A 16,146-nucleotide genomic window follows, 5' to 3' on the forward strand; every position below is an offset into this window, starting at 1 on the left:
GTGTGTGTGTGTGTGTGTTTGTGTGTGTGTGTGTTTATGTTATCATGTATGTGTGTGTGTGTGTGTGTGTGTGGTTATACTATTGTGTTGTGTGTGTGTGTGTGTGTGTGTGTGTCTTAATGCTATTGTGTATGTGTTAATGCTAATGCTCATGTGTTGTGTGTGTGTGTGTGTGTGTGTGTGTGTGTGTGTGTGTGTGTGTGTGTGTGTTTCCTGCGTGCTCCCAGGCCTCAGTGTGAGTGAGGACCCCCCCCTACAGAGGGGTCCAGCAGCAGCAGCAGCTGCAGCACAGCAGCAGAGTGAGGTCGGAGGCGGTGGGGGTCCGGGCCGCTGCAACAGCAGCAGTAGCAGCATCAGCATCCAGCCCCCGTCCACCCCAGCCCTGCACCGCCGCTACCTGCCCGCCCAGCCTCGCAGCTCCCCTGCAGGTGAGATCGCGCTCAGGTGCCCCCCTTCAGCCAGACTCTCTGAGTGAGAGCTGGAGAGAGAGAGAGAGAGAGAGAGAGAGCTGGCTGTGTTTTACTGCAGCGGGCTTAGCGTTGAGTTTGTAATCGCGATAGGGAAATTGACGAGCAATGCGACAACAATATGCCAGAGTGTGACTTCTCCTTGAGCGAGACACGGGTTGAGACACAATGACAAACGATAACTGTATCAAGCAAAAGGTAAATACAAAAGTTGTATCTTTCTGTAGGGATCCATCGTTTAAGGATATAATCTGAGCCTGTCAGTGGCAAAAAACAAGCACTTTTAAACACACATTGACAGGGTGTCATTTAACCAAGGATGACATTGAAGGCCGTTTTCGATGGTCTTCTACTTCAATATTGGCCCAAGAAAAGATTTTTTTTAAAAGTCTGCATTTGTCCCAGGTGGAAAGAATCCAGAAGCTATCCTTCAATGGAAAGTAAACGGGGGGACCAGCGATGTGGGTTTTTGGAGGATGATGCCAGGAGGTTAGAGATGTTTGCTTCTAGGAGGTCAGAACCCCACAGAGAGAGGAGATGGAGACTCCAGGCGGTGAAGAAAGCAATTACCTGATTGGGTCCAGCCATGACCCCGATATGATAAACAGGACCTAAGATGGAGTCCTCTGATAGCGGGGGGACTGTTGCACGTGTGTGTGTGTGTGTGTGTGTGTGTGTGTGTGTGTGTGTGTGTGTGTGTGTGTGTGTGTGTGTGTGTGTGTGTGTGTGTGTGTGTGTGTGTGTGTGTGTGTGTGTGTGTGTGTGTGTGTGTGGGAGAGAGCTATAATGGGTGGTGATTGCGGATATCTTGGGTATAGTTCACAGTAATGAGTCGCTCTGAGACTGTGGGGTAGCTTTAACACACACACACACACACACCTGAGTTGGCACACACACACAACCACACAAACCCTGACACACACACACACACACACACACACACTGTCTCCGTGGGATTGCTGCATCACTCAAGTGTTGGCTGGGGATTTGTTCAGGATTATTTTCCATTACCGATCTAATTAGTTTCTCCTTGATGCTCCACTCCTCTCTGCCCAAAATATATCCTCCCCCCTCCCCCCCACACACATACATTACTTTTATGTAGTTGTTGCTACTTACAATAAGTGCATTTAACAATTAAGATATAACCCAAGAATCCTTTCAGTATGTACAATTGATGAAGGGTTAGAATATAGAAACAAGAGATAGAGAATTGGGGTCCCCAGGGAGGGACAGAGTAGCAAGCAGTCTCAGAGCGTAGTGGACGGTTGGACCATGTCCTGGACGTAGGGTTGGCCGGTTGGCCGTTTTCCAAGGTAGGCGAGTACAGGTGACGGATTCAAGCAGCCATCGGTAAACCGGTGCAGGGGGCGGAAGAGTGATGGAGTGATGGGAAAACGTCAGTAGGTTTAAGACCAGCAGGGCTGCTGCATTCTGAAGGAGCCGCAGTGGAGGAAAGGCCCATGCAGGCAGACCAGCCAGAAGGGAGTGGCAGTAGTCCAGACACGAGATTACGGTGAGAAGCCTGGACCAAAAACCTGGGTAGCCTTCTGGCTCAGGAACGGGCATATCCTCCATATGTTGTTGAGCATGAATTGCGGCAATGTTGGCCGTGAAGGACAGCCGGTCAGCTGGTGTCCCGCCAAAGGCTCCTTGCCGTTGGGTTGTCGATATTGATGGAGAGGTTGTGGTTGGCCTGCCCTGGAAGGAAGAGCAGCTCGGTCTTGTCCCGGTTGAGCGTCAGGTCATGTGTCCACATCCACTGAGAGACGTTGGCCGGACAAGCAGAGGTTCAAGCTGCTGCCTGGCCGAGAAAAGGACAGTATTGGTAGTATTGGTGGTAGTATGACAGAACCCGGTGACTTGGTAGGGGGGATTGACAGTGGAGGAGATGGAAGCTGTTCTGGCAGAAGTGGGAAATCTTAATGCACACTGGCGAGGGTCCAGAAGGCTGTTCTGGTGCAGGTATGTAGAAAGTTGGGAAAAGACATAAATAGAACAGAAATAAATGGTAGAAGAGAGACAGGTCAGTAGTTCTTTACATCAGATGGTGCGTGTGTTTCTTTAAAAGAGGGAATAGGGGGTGAGAGGGGATAGGGGCGAGAAGGCTGGTGGTTGGGCGGTGAAAGGTGACCAGTGACCACCTCATTGGGAGAGAGTGGGGAACAAGAAGAGATCAAGAGTTGGCTATAGGATAGGATGTGACAGCTGATGAGTCATCTTCCTTTTTACAAAATAGTTAACAAAATCGCTGGGTAGGAGGGAGGTGGGGAAGCGGGGGGATGGAGGAGGGTGGAGAAGATAGAAAATGACTTTTGGGATAGGAGAAGGAAGATTGAATTTTAGATTGAAGAAGGAGTTTTTTGCTGCAGATAGTGAGGAAGAAAAAGAGGAGAGAAGAGACTGTTCTTCATCTTGATGTTTCTAATGAGCTTTGTATTGATTGGTTGGCCGTTTCTTTGTCTGATTGACAGTTGGCAGGAAGGAGTTTCAGTGGAGTTCAGAAGTCACCCGCTCCCTTCCTTCGTCTCCCAAGAGGTTAGCCGTGGTCCCGCCCAAACCCCAATCACCAGGTGAGTCGATGATCACCCCCCCCCCCCCCCCCCCCCTCTCTCTCTCTCTCTCTCTCTCTCTCTCTCTCTCACACTCTCTCTGTCACTCTCTCTTCTTCCTTCCATTGTCTGTTAGTCTTGCCCTCTCTATTGATTCTATAACCTTGGCTAGACCAGTAGAAGAATTCACATGAAAAACTTTTTCATTCATCAGATATCAAAGCTAGCCTTTGTCCGTATCCAGCATACAAGTGGAACTAAAACAATCAAATCATATACTTTGGGGGAACCAGAATTGAACTGAATTCTGGGCAGTAGGTGTGCTGGTCTGTGACCGATTCGATTGTGTTGTTTTACTGTATTCTTATAGACAGCTCCATCTGCTGTCTGCACATTTGACTCTCTGACAGTAGTGTCCATCCTCATGGCGAAGGCGTTCTCCAGGGATGGGTTGAAATCCTGCTCAACTCTCTTTTCTTATCAGCTTTCTCTGGGTACTTTTCAAACCATTCGTTTAAAGATCACAATGGCTGAACTTATCAAGAATCTCAGTATAGTAGCGCACTCGTGCAGTAGCATGCTGGCTGTTGGACGTTTGAGACCGGTGTGTGACACTGCTTAGTGTACAGAGCCCCAGGCTGACAAGCCTCTGCCAGCAAGAGACACGCCGTAAACATCCTAGGGTAGCAACAGAGCAGAGCATTCTGGGAAACCATCACCCGTGTCTGCTGCAGTCATGTGCTTCGAACGACAGACACTGATTGGTTGAGCTGGGAAGGATGCCCGACAGCAATGCACAAGATGAAACCAAAGCTGCAGGAGCAGGCAAGTGGAGCACTTCGATTAGCGACTGTGGAGAGGAGAGCCCGTGTCTTTTTTACTGAGTCCTCCAAAAAAAACACAATAACAGCAGGGGAAATTTTCATCAGTTCTTAGTGAACGTGATGCTGCTCCCTAGTGGTGTACGGATGGTAGTATCACTGCACGTGGTGGACACAAATGCAGAAGGCCAATTTGTCTTGTTTACCTGATCTACGGCGATTTAAAGAGCACAGCACTTTGACCTCTTTCATCCCTGAGAGTAACCTTGTCTATCGGCTGACTCCACAGTGAAAACTGTCCTCTTTCACCCCTCCATTTATCCCTTTATCCCTCCATTTAACCCATACCCCACTCCTCTGACTCCCACACACACACACACACACACACACATACACAAAGTGCGTGTTTGTGTATGTGCGTGTGTGTGTTTCTGCACCTCTGCACATGTGTCTATGTATGTGTGCATGTGTGTGCGTCTATGTGCTATGTTAGCCCGTGTGTGTGTCATTACACAGCCATTCACCTCATGGATTCTGATTCCAAACCAATCTTAGAGGTTCACCTTCAGTGAACCTCGTTTTCTTCAATCCTCTGGTCCAAAGGCCCTCCATCTCTCCGTCCCGCCATTCCACCTCCTCTTCCACATCGTACCTGCAGCTTTTGTCCCCCGGCCCTCTTGTATTATGTTACCCACCCCTCCCCCCAAACCAACCCAGGCCAAAAGCCTCATTACCTGGTTCTCCCCGCCCCGCCCCCCCAGCCTCATGTTGTCATGGAAACCACTCAACGTTACGGTACGCTTCAGTGAGCACCATGTATGAGTTGAGGGTGGCCGATGGAGGCAACGCACGGGCTTTTGTATTTGTGGGTGTGTGTGTGGTTGTGCGTGGGTGTGGGTGTGTGTGCGTGCCCGTGTGCGTGTGTGACTAGTATTTTGGGCTATATCAATCAGGTGGAAATGAAATAGGTTTTACTTCATTTATTAAAAATATATATGGTAAATGGTCCTCATTTATAGCGCTTTTATCTAAAGCGCTTTACAGTGTTGACCTTCACCCATTCATGCACACATTCACACACCGAATGTGATTATACAGGCACATCCTCCCTCCCACATTTAGTTTGTTAATATCTCAGTTAGTAGGGCACTCAGCTTAAGGAAGGTTCGTGGTTTGAATCCCACCAGGTACCTAATATTGTTTGAGAGGCAGTTTCAAAGAAACCAATTATTTTGGACTCTTTTTTTTTTTTTTTTAATTTTTTTTTTTTTTTTTTTGCCATTAAAATCTAATGGCAAAATTGTTAGTTAAAAAACAAGTGTGGAGAAGACACACTTCTAAACATGTAATTATCTCCCACTGTTGGTACATGTCCGTCAGTTGTTCTGAGAGTACACCACACGCCTGCAAGTCAGAAGGTCCACGGGTCGAATCCCACCACCTAATATGGTCTGAGGAAAACAGCCTGTCTCTGGTATACTACTAAGCAACAGTCTACTACTTCCAGCATTGGAAGCACTGTCCTTGAACGCTGTTGGAACTGGGCTAACTCTGGGGCAGCTGGCTGTAATGGGCTGGTCTACTTTGAAGGTAATTGCAGCAGTCTGATCTGAGAGATTGCGTGAAACAGCTTCGGCTTAATAGGAGTAACCAGCTCACACATTCAGGGAGTTGGCAGAACGTTCCAGTTGTGACTTTGGCTCTATAACTTCAAGTGACCTCTAGCAGTTGTCTCACTGAATTCACCATTTATTTATTTGTTCTATATTTTGTGCGCAGCTGCGTGCTTGACATCGGTTATTGCTGTATTTATCATTATTATCATTATTATGTTTATTATTATTATCATTATACACATCTCCATTCAAGTAGGGTTTAATAAGTAGTACTAATTAAATAATAATAATTAGGTTTAAGCAACTTAATCCTACAAAACGTTGTCATCATACACCTTCAACGGCCTCCAATGTAAAGTTCTGTTCGGTGCGATCAGGAGACGTGGTCTTCCATCACCAGGCAGAGTCAAGTCAAGTCACCATCAGCCCCCCCCCCAACCTCCCCCCCAGAGCTCACCCTCTCTGGGTAGCTCTCCTCCGTCAGGTCCATGTGTTCTCCAGCGCTAGGAGAGGTCACCTCTCGGCTCCTCTGCAAGGGAAGCTCATCAGTTCACAGCATCGCGGAGGAAGCTCTGTTCCACATTTAGATTTACAGCAGATGTACAGTTGAGCTATAGCAACATACAGTCGATATACAGTAGATATACAGTCGATATACAGTAGATATACAGTAGATTTACAGCAACATACAGCAGATATACAGTAGAGATACAGTCGATATACAGCAGATATACAGTAGAGATACAGCAACATACAGCAGATATACAGTAGAGATACGGCAGATATACAGTTGAGCTATAGCAACATACAGTCGATATACAGTAGATATACAGTCGATATACAGTAGATATACAGTCGATATACAGTAGAGATACAGCAACATACAGCAGATATACAGTAGAGATACGGCAGATATACAGCAGAGATACAGCAGAGATACAGTAGTGGTACAGCAGATAAAAAGTCGATATACAACGGATATACAGTAGTCTGCAGAAATCCAGTAGATTGTCTTGGCAAATGCGACTTCCAAAATGCAATGATGACCCGTCCCCCCCCCCGGTTCTGTGCTCTCCAGTCCAGGCCCGCCAGCGCCCAGCGGCGGCCATCAGGGGGTCGGTGCCCCCCGGCTCCCCGCGCCGCGTCGCCCCCTTCAGGCCCCAGCAGGAGCAGCAGGAGAACCTGCAGCGGGAGAAGGAGGAGGCGCAGCGGAGGCAGCGGGAGAAAGAGGCGGAGGAGAGGGAGAAGAAGGAGCAGAGGGAGGAGGTGGGCAGCCATGGTCCATAATGGCGTTGTAATCTTCCTTGACCGTTCAGCCTGATTGGATAACACCTCCTTAATGGATCTATTTCCTAACTTGCATCCAAACATTAGGCTCTATTGCACTCTGCTATAATACTGTATACTGTACTGTTGTATTATGTTCTACTGGAATATTATATTGTGTATTCTACTGTACTGCATTTTGTTCTATTGTACTCTACTATAACATTATATACTCTACTGCATTATGTTCTACTGTACTCTACTATAACATTCTATGCTCTACTGTACTCTACTGCATTATGTTCTACTGTACTCTACTATAACATTCTATGCTCTACTGTACTCTACTGCATTATGCTCTACTGTACTCTACTGCATTATGTTCTACTGTACTCTACTGCATTGTGTTCTACTGTACTCTAACGTTGTCTCTCTCCTACGCGGTGCAGGTCCAGAGGCTGCAGGGCCGCTACGAGCAGCAGGAGAGGCAGCTGTCGGCTCTGAGGGAGGAGCTGAAGAAGACCACGCTGGGTCTGCAGGCCTTCATCGTCACCACACAGCACTACTGCCTGAAGGTATGCTCTCACCCTCTCATTGCTCACCCTCACCTCTCTCACCCTCTCATTGCCGACCCTCACCTCTCTCACCCTCTCATTGCTCATCCTCACCTCTCTCACCCTCACATCTCTCATCCTCACCTCTCTCACCCTCTCATTGCCGACCCTCACCTCTCTCACCCTCTCATTGCCGACCCTCACATCTCTCACCCTCACCCCTCTCACCCTCAACCTCTCTTAACCACACATCTCTCAACCTCTCATTGCTCACCCTCACCTCTCTCACCCTCACATCTCTCAACCTCAAATCTCTCACATCTCTCACATTTCTCACCCTCTCGTCGCTCACCCTCACATCTCACACAAGGCTATCTGCGTTCACACCACAGGCAGGTCTAACATATTCTCATTGGCTCCCGAACATGACCTTTCAACGGCAGGCTTTAATATATCCAACGTTATCCCCGGGTCCCAAATCAATACTTTCGACCCAGAGAGAAAACACAGTTGAACTTAATAAGCGTTGTGATACAAGGCTAGCATAATGTTTGCTTTTGTTATTATAACCCGGTTCCCGAGTGAAGGGACAAAGTGACATGTGATCAATGCTTGGGTTGGCGGTGGAGAGTTGCCATGGTCAGGCGACCAGAGCGCTCGGTTTCTGTAAAGAGCAGAGGATGACCTGTTTATATAGTGTATGGCGCCCTCTGTTGGCAAGAGTGAAGTACAACCAGTGATCATCACATCGGTTTCCATCATCGGTTTCCAGGGGAGGCGAGCATTGGAAACTGTGTGAAATGAATGAACATGAACAATAGACTGGATCCATACATTGGAGCCCATACGAGCAAAGTGAAGCGCCCTATGAATCTCTTCCTGAGGTTGCACACGTCTTGTGTTTCAGAAAGACCACGCAGAGGAGAAAGAAAAGGAACTGTGTTTGGAGGTGCAGAGGATCAAAGAGGAACTGGGTAAGCAGAACCATGAGAACCAAGTCATGAGACAGCTATGTCTTCATAGAAAATAGTATAGACTGTATATATATATATATATATCCAATACTTGTCCAATACCTCCAATATGTGTTGGAATACAGTACAGTACTGTATACACACATACAGTGCATTACAGATTAAATTGCAATTATGTTTTTGGTAACACCTAACTATGCGGTCACACCAAAAGATTCATGAGCAGATAAAGCGCCCCGACAGCCAGTCATCTTCAACGAGAGCCCTTACCGTGGCAGCAGTCACCGTGGCAGCAGTGAGCGGCGCGATGACCGCATCCAGACAGGCGAAGGCAGTTGCAGTAATTGCAGTAATTGTGCAATTATGCAAATGAGCAGCGTTGGCGCTGCAGCAGCAACCAATAGCAGGGCTGGATTGTATTTGCCTCAGTGCCCGTTTCTAGCAAACATGGGGAGAAACAACCTGTTCATGTCCCCGGTTTCCCGGAGCTATGTTCAATCTGTTTGTCATCTACCGGGACGGTAACATAAACCTGTTCTGGTGTATTTGTGTACAACAAACAGAGGAATCGTTGAAAATGGTTTCGTCAATCATGCTTTCTGGGCTGCCGAGAGCTCTAACAACACACCTGATATCGGGCACAGCCTAACGAGACGTCTGCAGCACCACTTATTGGCGACTAGCAGCCAGCGGGCCGAGCACCCACTGGCACACATGTGTCTTTAGGCGTGACCCTAAAGTAAGACATACGGGAGATCCCCTCTAGGTTACATCAAAGCTCACTCTGCCTCTCCCTACCCAGCATGCAACTGGGCCCAAAATGTCCTTCCTTCTGCATGGAGTTCATTTGAAAATATATAAATATGAATAAATGTCAAAGTTAAAGGGTAACCGTCATACTCTGCCATTTTCTAATATAAGAGAGAAATGCTGCCTTACTGCTGCCCTTGGTGCTATTTGGACCAGTAGAGAATGCAAAATCAATCATGCAATGTTCAAATTTAAAGAAATACATATCTGCAGAAACAGTGTCGACGTTGCACGAGGCCATCGTCCACAACCCCTGTATGAGGCAGTACTCTCCCGTTGTAGAGAATAGCAGAGAGTGAGTGTCCACCTCCAACTGTGTAGCTAGAAACATATAAAAAGTGTTTCTGTAACGTCTCCACCCCCCCCCCCCAAAAAAAAAACAACCCAAAAACATCTTCTTCTACCCAGCATGCAACTGGGCGCGCTGGCAGCGGCTGCAGTGCGAGAAGACCGCGCTGGAGGTGGCCTTCGAGAGGGAGCTGCAGGAGGTGCAGAGGCTGCAGGAGCAGGAGCTGGCGGCGGTGGAGCTGGGCCTGAGGAGGTGCCACGCGGCGGAGACGGAGAGCCTGAAGGAGGAGCAGCGGGCCGTGGTGCAGGAGCTCCGGGCGCAGCAGCAGGAGCAGGTGCACTCGTGGTTCAGAAGGAGGGAGCGGGTCGTGTGTCAGAGGGCTGACCAGGCCGGACTAGTAGTGTTAGAGGACTGACCAGGCCGGACTAGTAGTGTTAGAGGACTGACCAGGCCGGACTAGTAGTGTTAGAGGACTGACCAGGCCGGACTAGTAGTGTTAGAGGACTGACCAGGCCGGACTAGTAGTGTTAGAGGACTGACCAGGCCGGACTAGTAGTGTTAGAGGACTGACCAGGCCGGACTAGTAGTGTTAGAGGACTGACCAGGCCGGACTAGTAGTGTTAGAGGACTGACCAGGCCGGACTAGTAGTGTTAGAGGACTGACCAGGCCGGACTAGTAGTGTTAGAGGACTGACCAGGCCGGACTAGTAGTGTTAGAGGACTGACCAGGCCGGACTAGTAGTGTTAGAGGACTGACCAGGCCGGACTAGTAGTGTTAGAGGACTGACCAGGCCGGACTAGTAGTGTTAGAGGACTGACCAGGCCGGACTAGTAGTGTTAGAGGACTGACCAGGCTGGACTAGTAGTGTTAGAGGACTGACCAGGCCGGACTAGTAGTGTTAGAGGACTGACCAGGCCGGACTAGTAGTGTTAGAGGACTGACCAGGCTGGACTAGTAGTGTTAGAGGACTGACCAGGCCGGACTAGTAGTGTTAGAGGACTGACCAGGCCGGACTAGTAGTGTTAGAGGACTGACCAGGCCGGACTAGTAGTGTTAGAGGACTGACCAGGCCGGACTAGTAGTGTTAGAGGACTGACCAGGCTGGACTAGTAGTGTTAGAGGACTGACCAGGCTGGACTAGTAGTGTTAGAGGACGGACCAGGCCGGACTAGTAGTGTTAGAGGGCTGACCAGGCTGGACTAGTAGTGTTAGAGGACTGACCAGGCCGGACTAGTAGTGTTAGAGGACTGACCAGGCCGGACTAGTAGTGTTAGAGGACTGACCAGGCCGGACTAGTAGTGTTAGAGGACTGACCAGGCCGGACTAGTAGTGTTAGAGGACTGACCAGGCCGGACTAGTAGTGTTAGAGGGCTGACCAGGCTGGACTAGTAGTGTTAGAGGGCTGACCAGGCCGGACTAGTAGTGTTAGAGGACTGACCAGGCCGGACTAGTAGTGTTAGAGGGCGGACCAGGCTGGACTAGTAGTGTTAGAGGACTGACCAGGCCGGACTAGTAGTGTTAGAGGACTGACCAGGCCGGACTAGTAGTGTTAGAGGACTGACCAGGCCGGACTAGTAGTGTTAGAGGACTGACCAGGCTGGACTAGTAGTGTTAGAGGGCTGACCAGGCTGGACTAGTAGTGTTAGAGGACTGACCAGGCTGGACTAGTAGTGTTAGAGGACTGACCAGGCTGGACTAGTAGTGTTAGAGGGCTGACCAGGCCGGACTAGTAGTGTTAGAGGACTGACCAGGCCGGACTAGTAGTGTTAGAGGACTGACCAGGCTGGACTAGTAGTGTTAGAGGACTGACCAGGCTGGACTAGTAGTGTTAGAGGACTGACCAGGCTGGACTAGTAGTGTTAGAGGGCTGACCAGGCTGGACTAGTAGTGTTAGAGGACTGACCAGGCCGGACTAGTAGTGTTAGAGGACTGACCAGGCCGGACTAGTAGTGTTAGAGGACTGACCAGGCTGGACTAGTAGTGTTAGAGGACTGACCAGGCTGGACTAGTAGTGTTAGAGGGCTGACCAGGCTGGACTAGTAGTGTTAGAGGGCTGACCAGGCCGGACTAGTAGTGTTAGAGGACTGACCAGGCTGGACTAGTAGTGTTAGAGGACTGACCAGGCTGGACTAGTAGTGTTAGAGGACTGACCAGGCTGGACTAGTAGTGTTAGAGGACTGACCAGGCTGGACTAGTAGTGTTAGAGGACTGACCAGGCTGGACTAGTAGTGTTAGAGGACTGACCAGGCCGGACTAGTAGTGTTAGAGGACTGACCAGGCTGGACTAGTAGTGTTAGAGGACTGACCAGGCTGGACTAGTAGTGTTAGAGGACGGACCAGGCTGGACTAGTAGTGTTAGAGGACGGACCAGGCTGGACTAGTAGTGTTAGAGGACTGACCAGGCTGGACTAGTAGTGGGGCTGCTGGTTTGACTCCCAGTCGACGGGTTTGCGGAGACAAACGCGTCCGATGTTTAATGGACAGCCTTGGTTGAGATCTGACGTTGTTTAATGAAGTACAATTATTATAATGATTCACTACTTTGGATCAAAGTGACTAAAAAGTAAATGAATAAATAGTAATATATTATATATATATATTATATATATAATATACAGTATATTGTTTTAATTGTTGTTATTTTCATTGTTGTTATCATTATGTATCAATAGTGTGAAATACCTTCAGATTTTAACCAACTGATTGAAAGGCCATGATGTGTGTGTGTGTGTGTGTGTGTGTGTGTGTGTGTGTGTGTGTGTGTGTGTGTGTGTGTGTGTGTGTGTGTGTGTGTGTGTGTGTGTGTGCGTGCGTGCGTGCGCGCGTGCGCGCGTGCGTGCGTGCGTGCGTGTGTGTGTGTGTGCCCTCAAGATGGAGGAAATGACCGTCAATCACCAGGCAGCCACCCTGGAACTGCGTGACATGCATAATGTCACCATGGCAACGCTTCACGAGGAGCACGCCCACACAATAAAAGGTATGCAGACGTTATTATTATTATACAGTATACGTTATTTGCACACAAATTACATTGGAGAATACAAATTGTAACTCACACACTCGCACACAATGCATTAGAGCACATATGGGAGTTGGGAGTTGGATTGGCAGACGGGATTATTGTGTTGGATTGCGGTTGGACGGGATTATTGTGTTGGATTGCGGTTGGACGGGATTGTTGTGTTGGATTGCGGGCGGACGGGATTGTTCGCATGCAAAAGCACTAGAACAGACACAGAGACACACACGCACACAAGTGAGAACATTAAGAATAACAACTGTGTACCAACAACCTGTTTGAAAATGTAAGGCTAAATACAAATAATATTGAAAGTTGGCCAGCCTGCTGATAACTGAACTTCCATTCTACAAAGTAGTAAGGCTGTGATGTGTCTGGATGTTTCTGTAGATCTGAGGAAAGCCCATGAGCAGCAGAAGATGATGTTAGAACAAGACTTTGAAATTCTCAGACTGTCTCTCCAGGTATGGCTTCATGAAATATCTTATTTGTTCCGTGTTTTCTTTCACAACATAAACAAATATCGATATTGATATCAACGAGTGTGTGTATGTGCATGGTTACGTGTGTGTGTGTACAGGACCAGGTGGACACCCTGACCTTCCAGAGCCAGAGTCTGAGGGAGAAGGCCCAGCGCTTTGAGGAGGCCCTGAGAAGGAGCACTGATGAGCAGATTGTGGTGAGCAGCTGTGGTGCACTCCTATGGCCTTCTTCACCAAGTGGCCATATTGGTTCCAAACTGTACGGCTGTTCTCCTTTTTCACATAGCGACCATCTTTGTTCTGGGTTTGGAACCAAGATGGCTGCTCTGGGTCACATAGAGCTAGATATGGTTCAGAGGTCATGAGGATAGTAAGGCTCTTCTGGCACTCTTCTGGGTTTTATCCTAGGCCCTATGGTCTGAAATATGATTTTAGTTTTCTTTGCACAACATAGTCAAAATATGAGGTTGATGTGTGTATCTGTGTGTGTGTCTGTTTGTGTGTGTGCGTGTGCATGTGTGTGTGTGTGTGTGTGTGTGTGTGTCTGTGTGTGTTAGGAGGCCCTGGCTCCTTATCAACACATCGAGGAAGACCTGAGGAGCCTGAAGGAGGTGGTGGAGATGAAGAACCAGCAGATCCACCAGCAGGAGCAGAAGATTTGTGACCTGGAGAAAGTGGTACGTTCACCACGTCTTACCTTCTTCATCCCGTCCGGCTCAAGTATCGTTTCACCTCATTAAATACTTCTACTTTTTTCCATTACTTCTAAATTTGAACTCCATCAAATTGATTTGAATGAAAACGAGTGATTTAAGTGTCGCTACAAAATGAGGGTGTGTCTTGAAAAGGCTAGCCCTGCCCCATGGGTGTGTCTTAAGTGTAAGCCCCCCCCCAGGGGTCAATGAACCCATGCCCTTGGACCCAAAAGTCTCCAACCAAACCTTATTTATACCATGTTGTCATATCTGATCCAGCCCTATTCTCTACTCCTGAGTTAAAACGTCAGCGGTGAACGAGAGCTTGAGTTGTGGTGGGTGACAGCTCTGGTTGTGTCGGTGCTGATTCAGGCCCAGAAGAACGTGTTCCTGGAGGAGAAGGTGCAGGTGCTGCAGCAGCAGAATGAGGACCTGAAAGCCCGCATCGACAACAACCTCTCTCTGTCCAGGTACTCATCAGCGCAGTAGAACAACACATTAGATAGATCCAGACACCAAATCATTCATATCAGCCCCCCCTAACACTTTTGATGAAGCCTACATAAAAGCAGTTAACTCAATTTCGAGAAAAAACAAAAACAAAATAATCCCACGGGCTGGGATTAGAACCTAAATAGTAGGCATGGGCAAAATGATTCTTTTCCGGGAATCAGTTCTTTCAGTTCCCTTCACTATCACAAATCGTTCGTTTGATTCGTTCGTTCAGTTCGTTCAGTTTGTTAAGTCATATGGTCAGTTACGTCATTTGGCAGGGCATCTCAGGTGTCTGGCCTCACCGCTTTGCTTTTAAATATGAGGTACGCCCGCAAACGGAGCCTTTTAAACCACCAGAAGGTCTCAGACGGTGACGGTGCTCGGGAAAACAGCTAATATCTGTAGCATTAGCCTACGACGCCGCTCGAGCATTACGTGTGGTTTGAGAACGTTTTAGACTCAATCAATATGAAGTCGAGGGGAGACGAAGCTCTGTTCGTTTGTATCTTTTATTTACGTGACCATATTTTTATTTTATGTAAAAAAAAAAAAGGAATCAGTTCTCTTCTTTTTGGGAATCAGTTCTCGTCGTTCACCTTCGGGATTCGTTCGTTCCGACCGAATCGTTCGCGAATCGCCCATGCCTACTAAACAGGGTCTAAAGCGGCTCGTGGTCTGACCGGACGGGTGTGGGGCTGCCGGGTCCGCAGGCAGCTGTCGGAGGAGAACGCCAACCTGCACGAGTCGGTGGAGAAGGAGAGCACGGAGAAGAAGCGCCTGAGCCGCAACAACGACGAGCTGCTGTGGCGCCTGCAGACCAGCCCGCTGGCGTCGCCCTGCTCCTCCCCGCTCCACCGCTCCTTCTCCACCTCCCCCGCCCCCTCCTCGCCCTTCCTCTGCTCCTCCCCGTTCCTCTCCTCCTGCGACTCCCCCGCCCACTGTCACGGCTGCCCGCAGTCCGCCCACCCCGCGCAGTACTACGCCTCGCCCTCTCACCGCGCCGCCGCCAATCAGAATTGCTCCCCGGGCCCGGCCACGCCCACTCACAGGGCCGCGGGGAATCTGAATTGCTCCCCGGGGCCGGCCACGCCCACTCACAGGGGTGCAGCCAATCAGAATTACTCCCCGGGTCCGGCCACGCCCACTCACAGAGCTTCAGCCAATCACTGTTCTCCAGCCGCTGTTCTCAACAGCCTTCAGAGATAAGCTTCCCCTCGATTCAACTCTCTCTCTCTCTCTCTCTCCCCCCCCCCCACCCCAAGTTCCCTTGTTCTCTTGTCTCCGCCCCCTGTCCCTCTCCCCATTATCTCTTGACCATATACATATATCGTACTCTACTCTACTAAAGAATTCCCCCAGGCCATCGATCAATCCATCGATGGATCGGTTGAGATGTGTTTAATATATCAGTGATCTAAAGTAACCGGAGCCAGACGAGAGAGAGCAGGTGTTGTCATCACGGGGGAACGGAGTAAGGTCGTCTTTGGACAGAATGGCATAGACTGCGACCAGGCCCCAGAGGTGTGGACGGCCACTCTGTGGCACCCCTCTGTGCACCGAGCGGCGAGACGGGACTGTACATATGTAGAGGGTTGTAGTGAGAGCTAGCTTGCATGGGCATGTTGACCCCTACGCTGAAACAAAACAGAACGGTGACCTGTGGTGACTTCTTCTGGGTCGCACAGGGTCACGTAAACAGGGTAGATCGACTCTTTCTCACCCAGAGAATTTAAATACGAATATGTTTCGGAATTAAATCGCAATTCCACTTAGAGACGGAATGTTTTTAGTCTCCTGGAGGATTCCCTAACTAAGCGCCTTACACGCAGTCTCTGCTCTGTCACCAGCAGAATAGGATTCATTTTTAGTGCACACACAATGTTTACTATTTACAACTTTACGACAAAAAGTACAACTTTATTAATCAGAGCAGTGTGTCTTGGAAGCCTACTTTAGGCGCATTTAAACTTTCTAAGCCAGTTTATACTAACTGTGTTACTTTAAAGTATTTGTACCTTTATCAAATATAACCACAACAGGCGGTCCAGCCATCCCAACCAATGGGCATATCTCTGGTGTTTAACTATGTTTAAAACCTGCCAGGT

General features: G+C 48.8%; 1 protein-coding gene across 1 annotated transcript in view; it reads left to right on the forward strand.

Annotated features, from left to right (window-relative positions):
* Positions 1–15,247, forward strand: part of mtus2a (microtubule associated tumor suppressor candidate 2a) — a gene marked incomplete at both ends in the record, with an annotated part of 32,288 nt that extends 17,041 nt beyond the window's left edge. Inside the window, 12 exons of the mRNA XM_084474273.1 lie at positions 260–428; positions 2,942–3,040; positions 6,535–6,722; positions 7,172–7,297; positions 8,184–8,250; positions 9,469–9,683; positions 12,222–12,327; positions 12,760–12,833; positions 12,950–13,048; positions 13,409–13,528; positions 13,919–14,016; positions 14,752–15,247. Coding sequence (XP_084330399.1) covers positions 260–428; positions 2,942–3,040; positions 6,535–6,722; positions 7,172–7,297; positions 8,184–8,250; positions 9,469–9,683; positions 12,222–12,327; positions 12,760–12,833; positions 12,950–13,048; positions 13,409–13,528; positions 13,919–14,016; positions 14,752–15,247 — 1,857 coding nt within the window. The remainder of the gene's footprint in view (positions 1–259; positions 429–2,941; positions 3,041–6,534; positions 6,723–7,171; positions 7,298–8,183; positions 8,251–9,468; positions 9,684–12,221; positions 12,328–12,759; positions 12,834–12,949; positions 13,049–13,408; positions 13,529–13,918; positions 14,017–14,751) is intronic.
* Between the last annotated feature and the right edge of the window lie 899 nt (positions 15,248–16,146).

The sequence above is a fragment of the Micromesistius poutassou genome (assembly GCF_964030765.1).
Source record: "Micromesistius poutassou genome assembly, chromosome: 10".
NCBI lineage: Eukaryota > Metazoa > Chordata > Actinopteri > Gadiformes > Gadidae > Micromesistius > Micromesistius poutassou.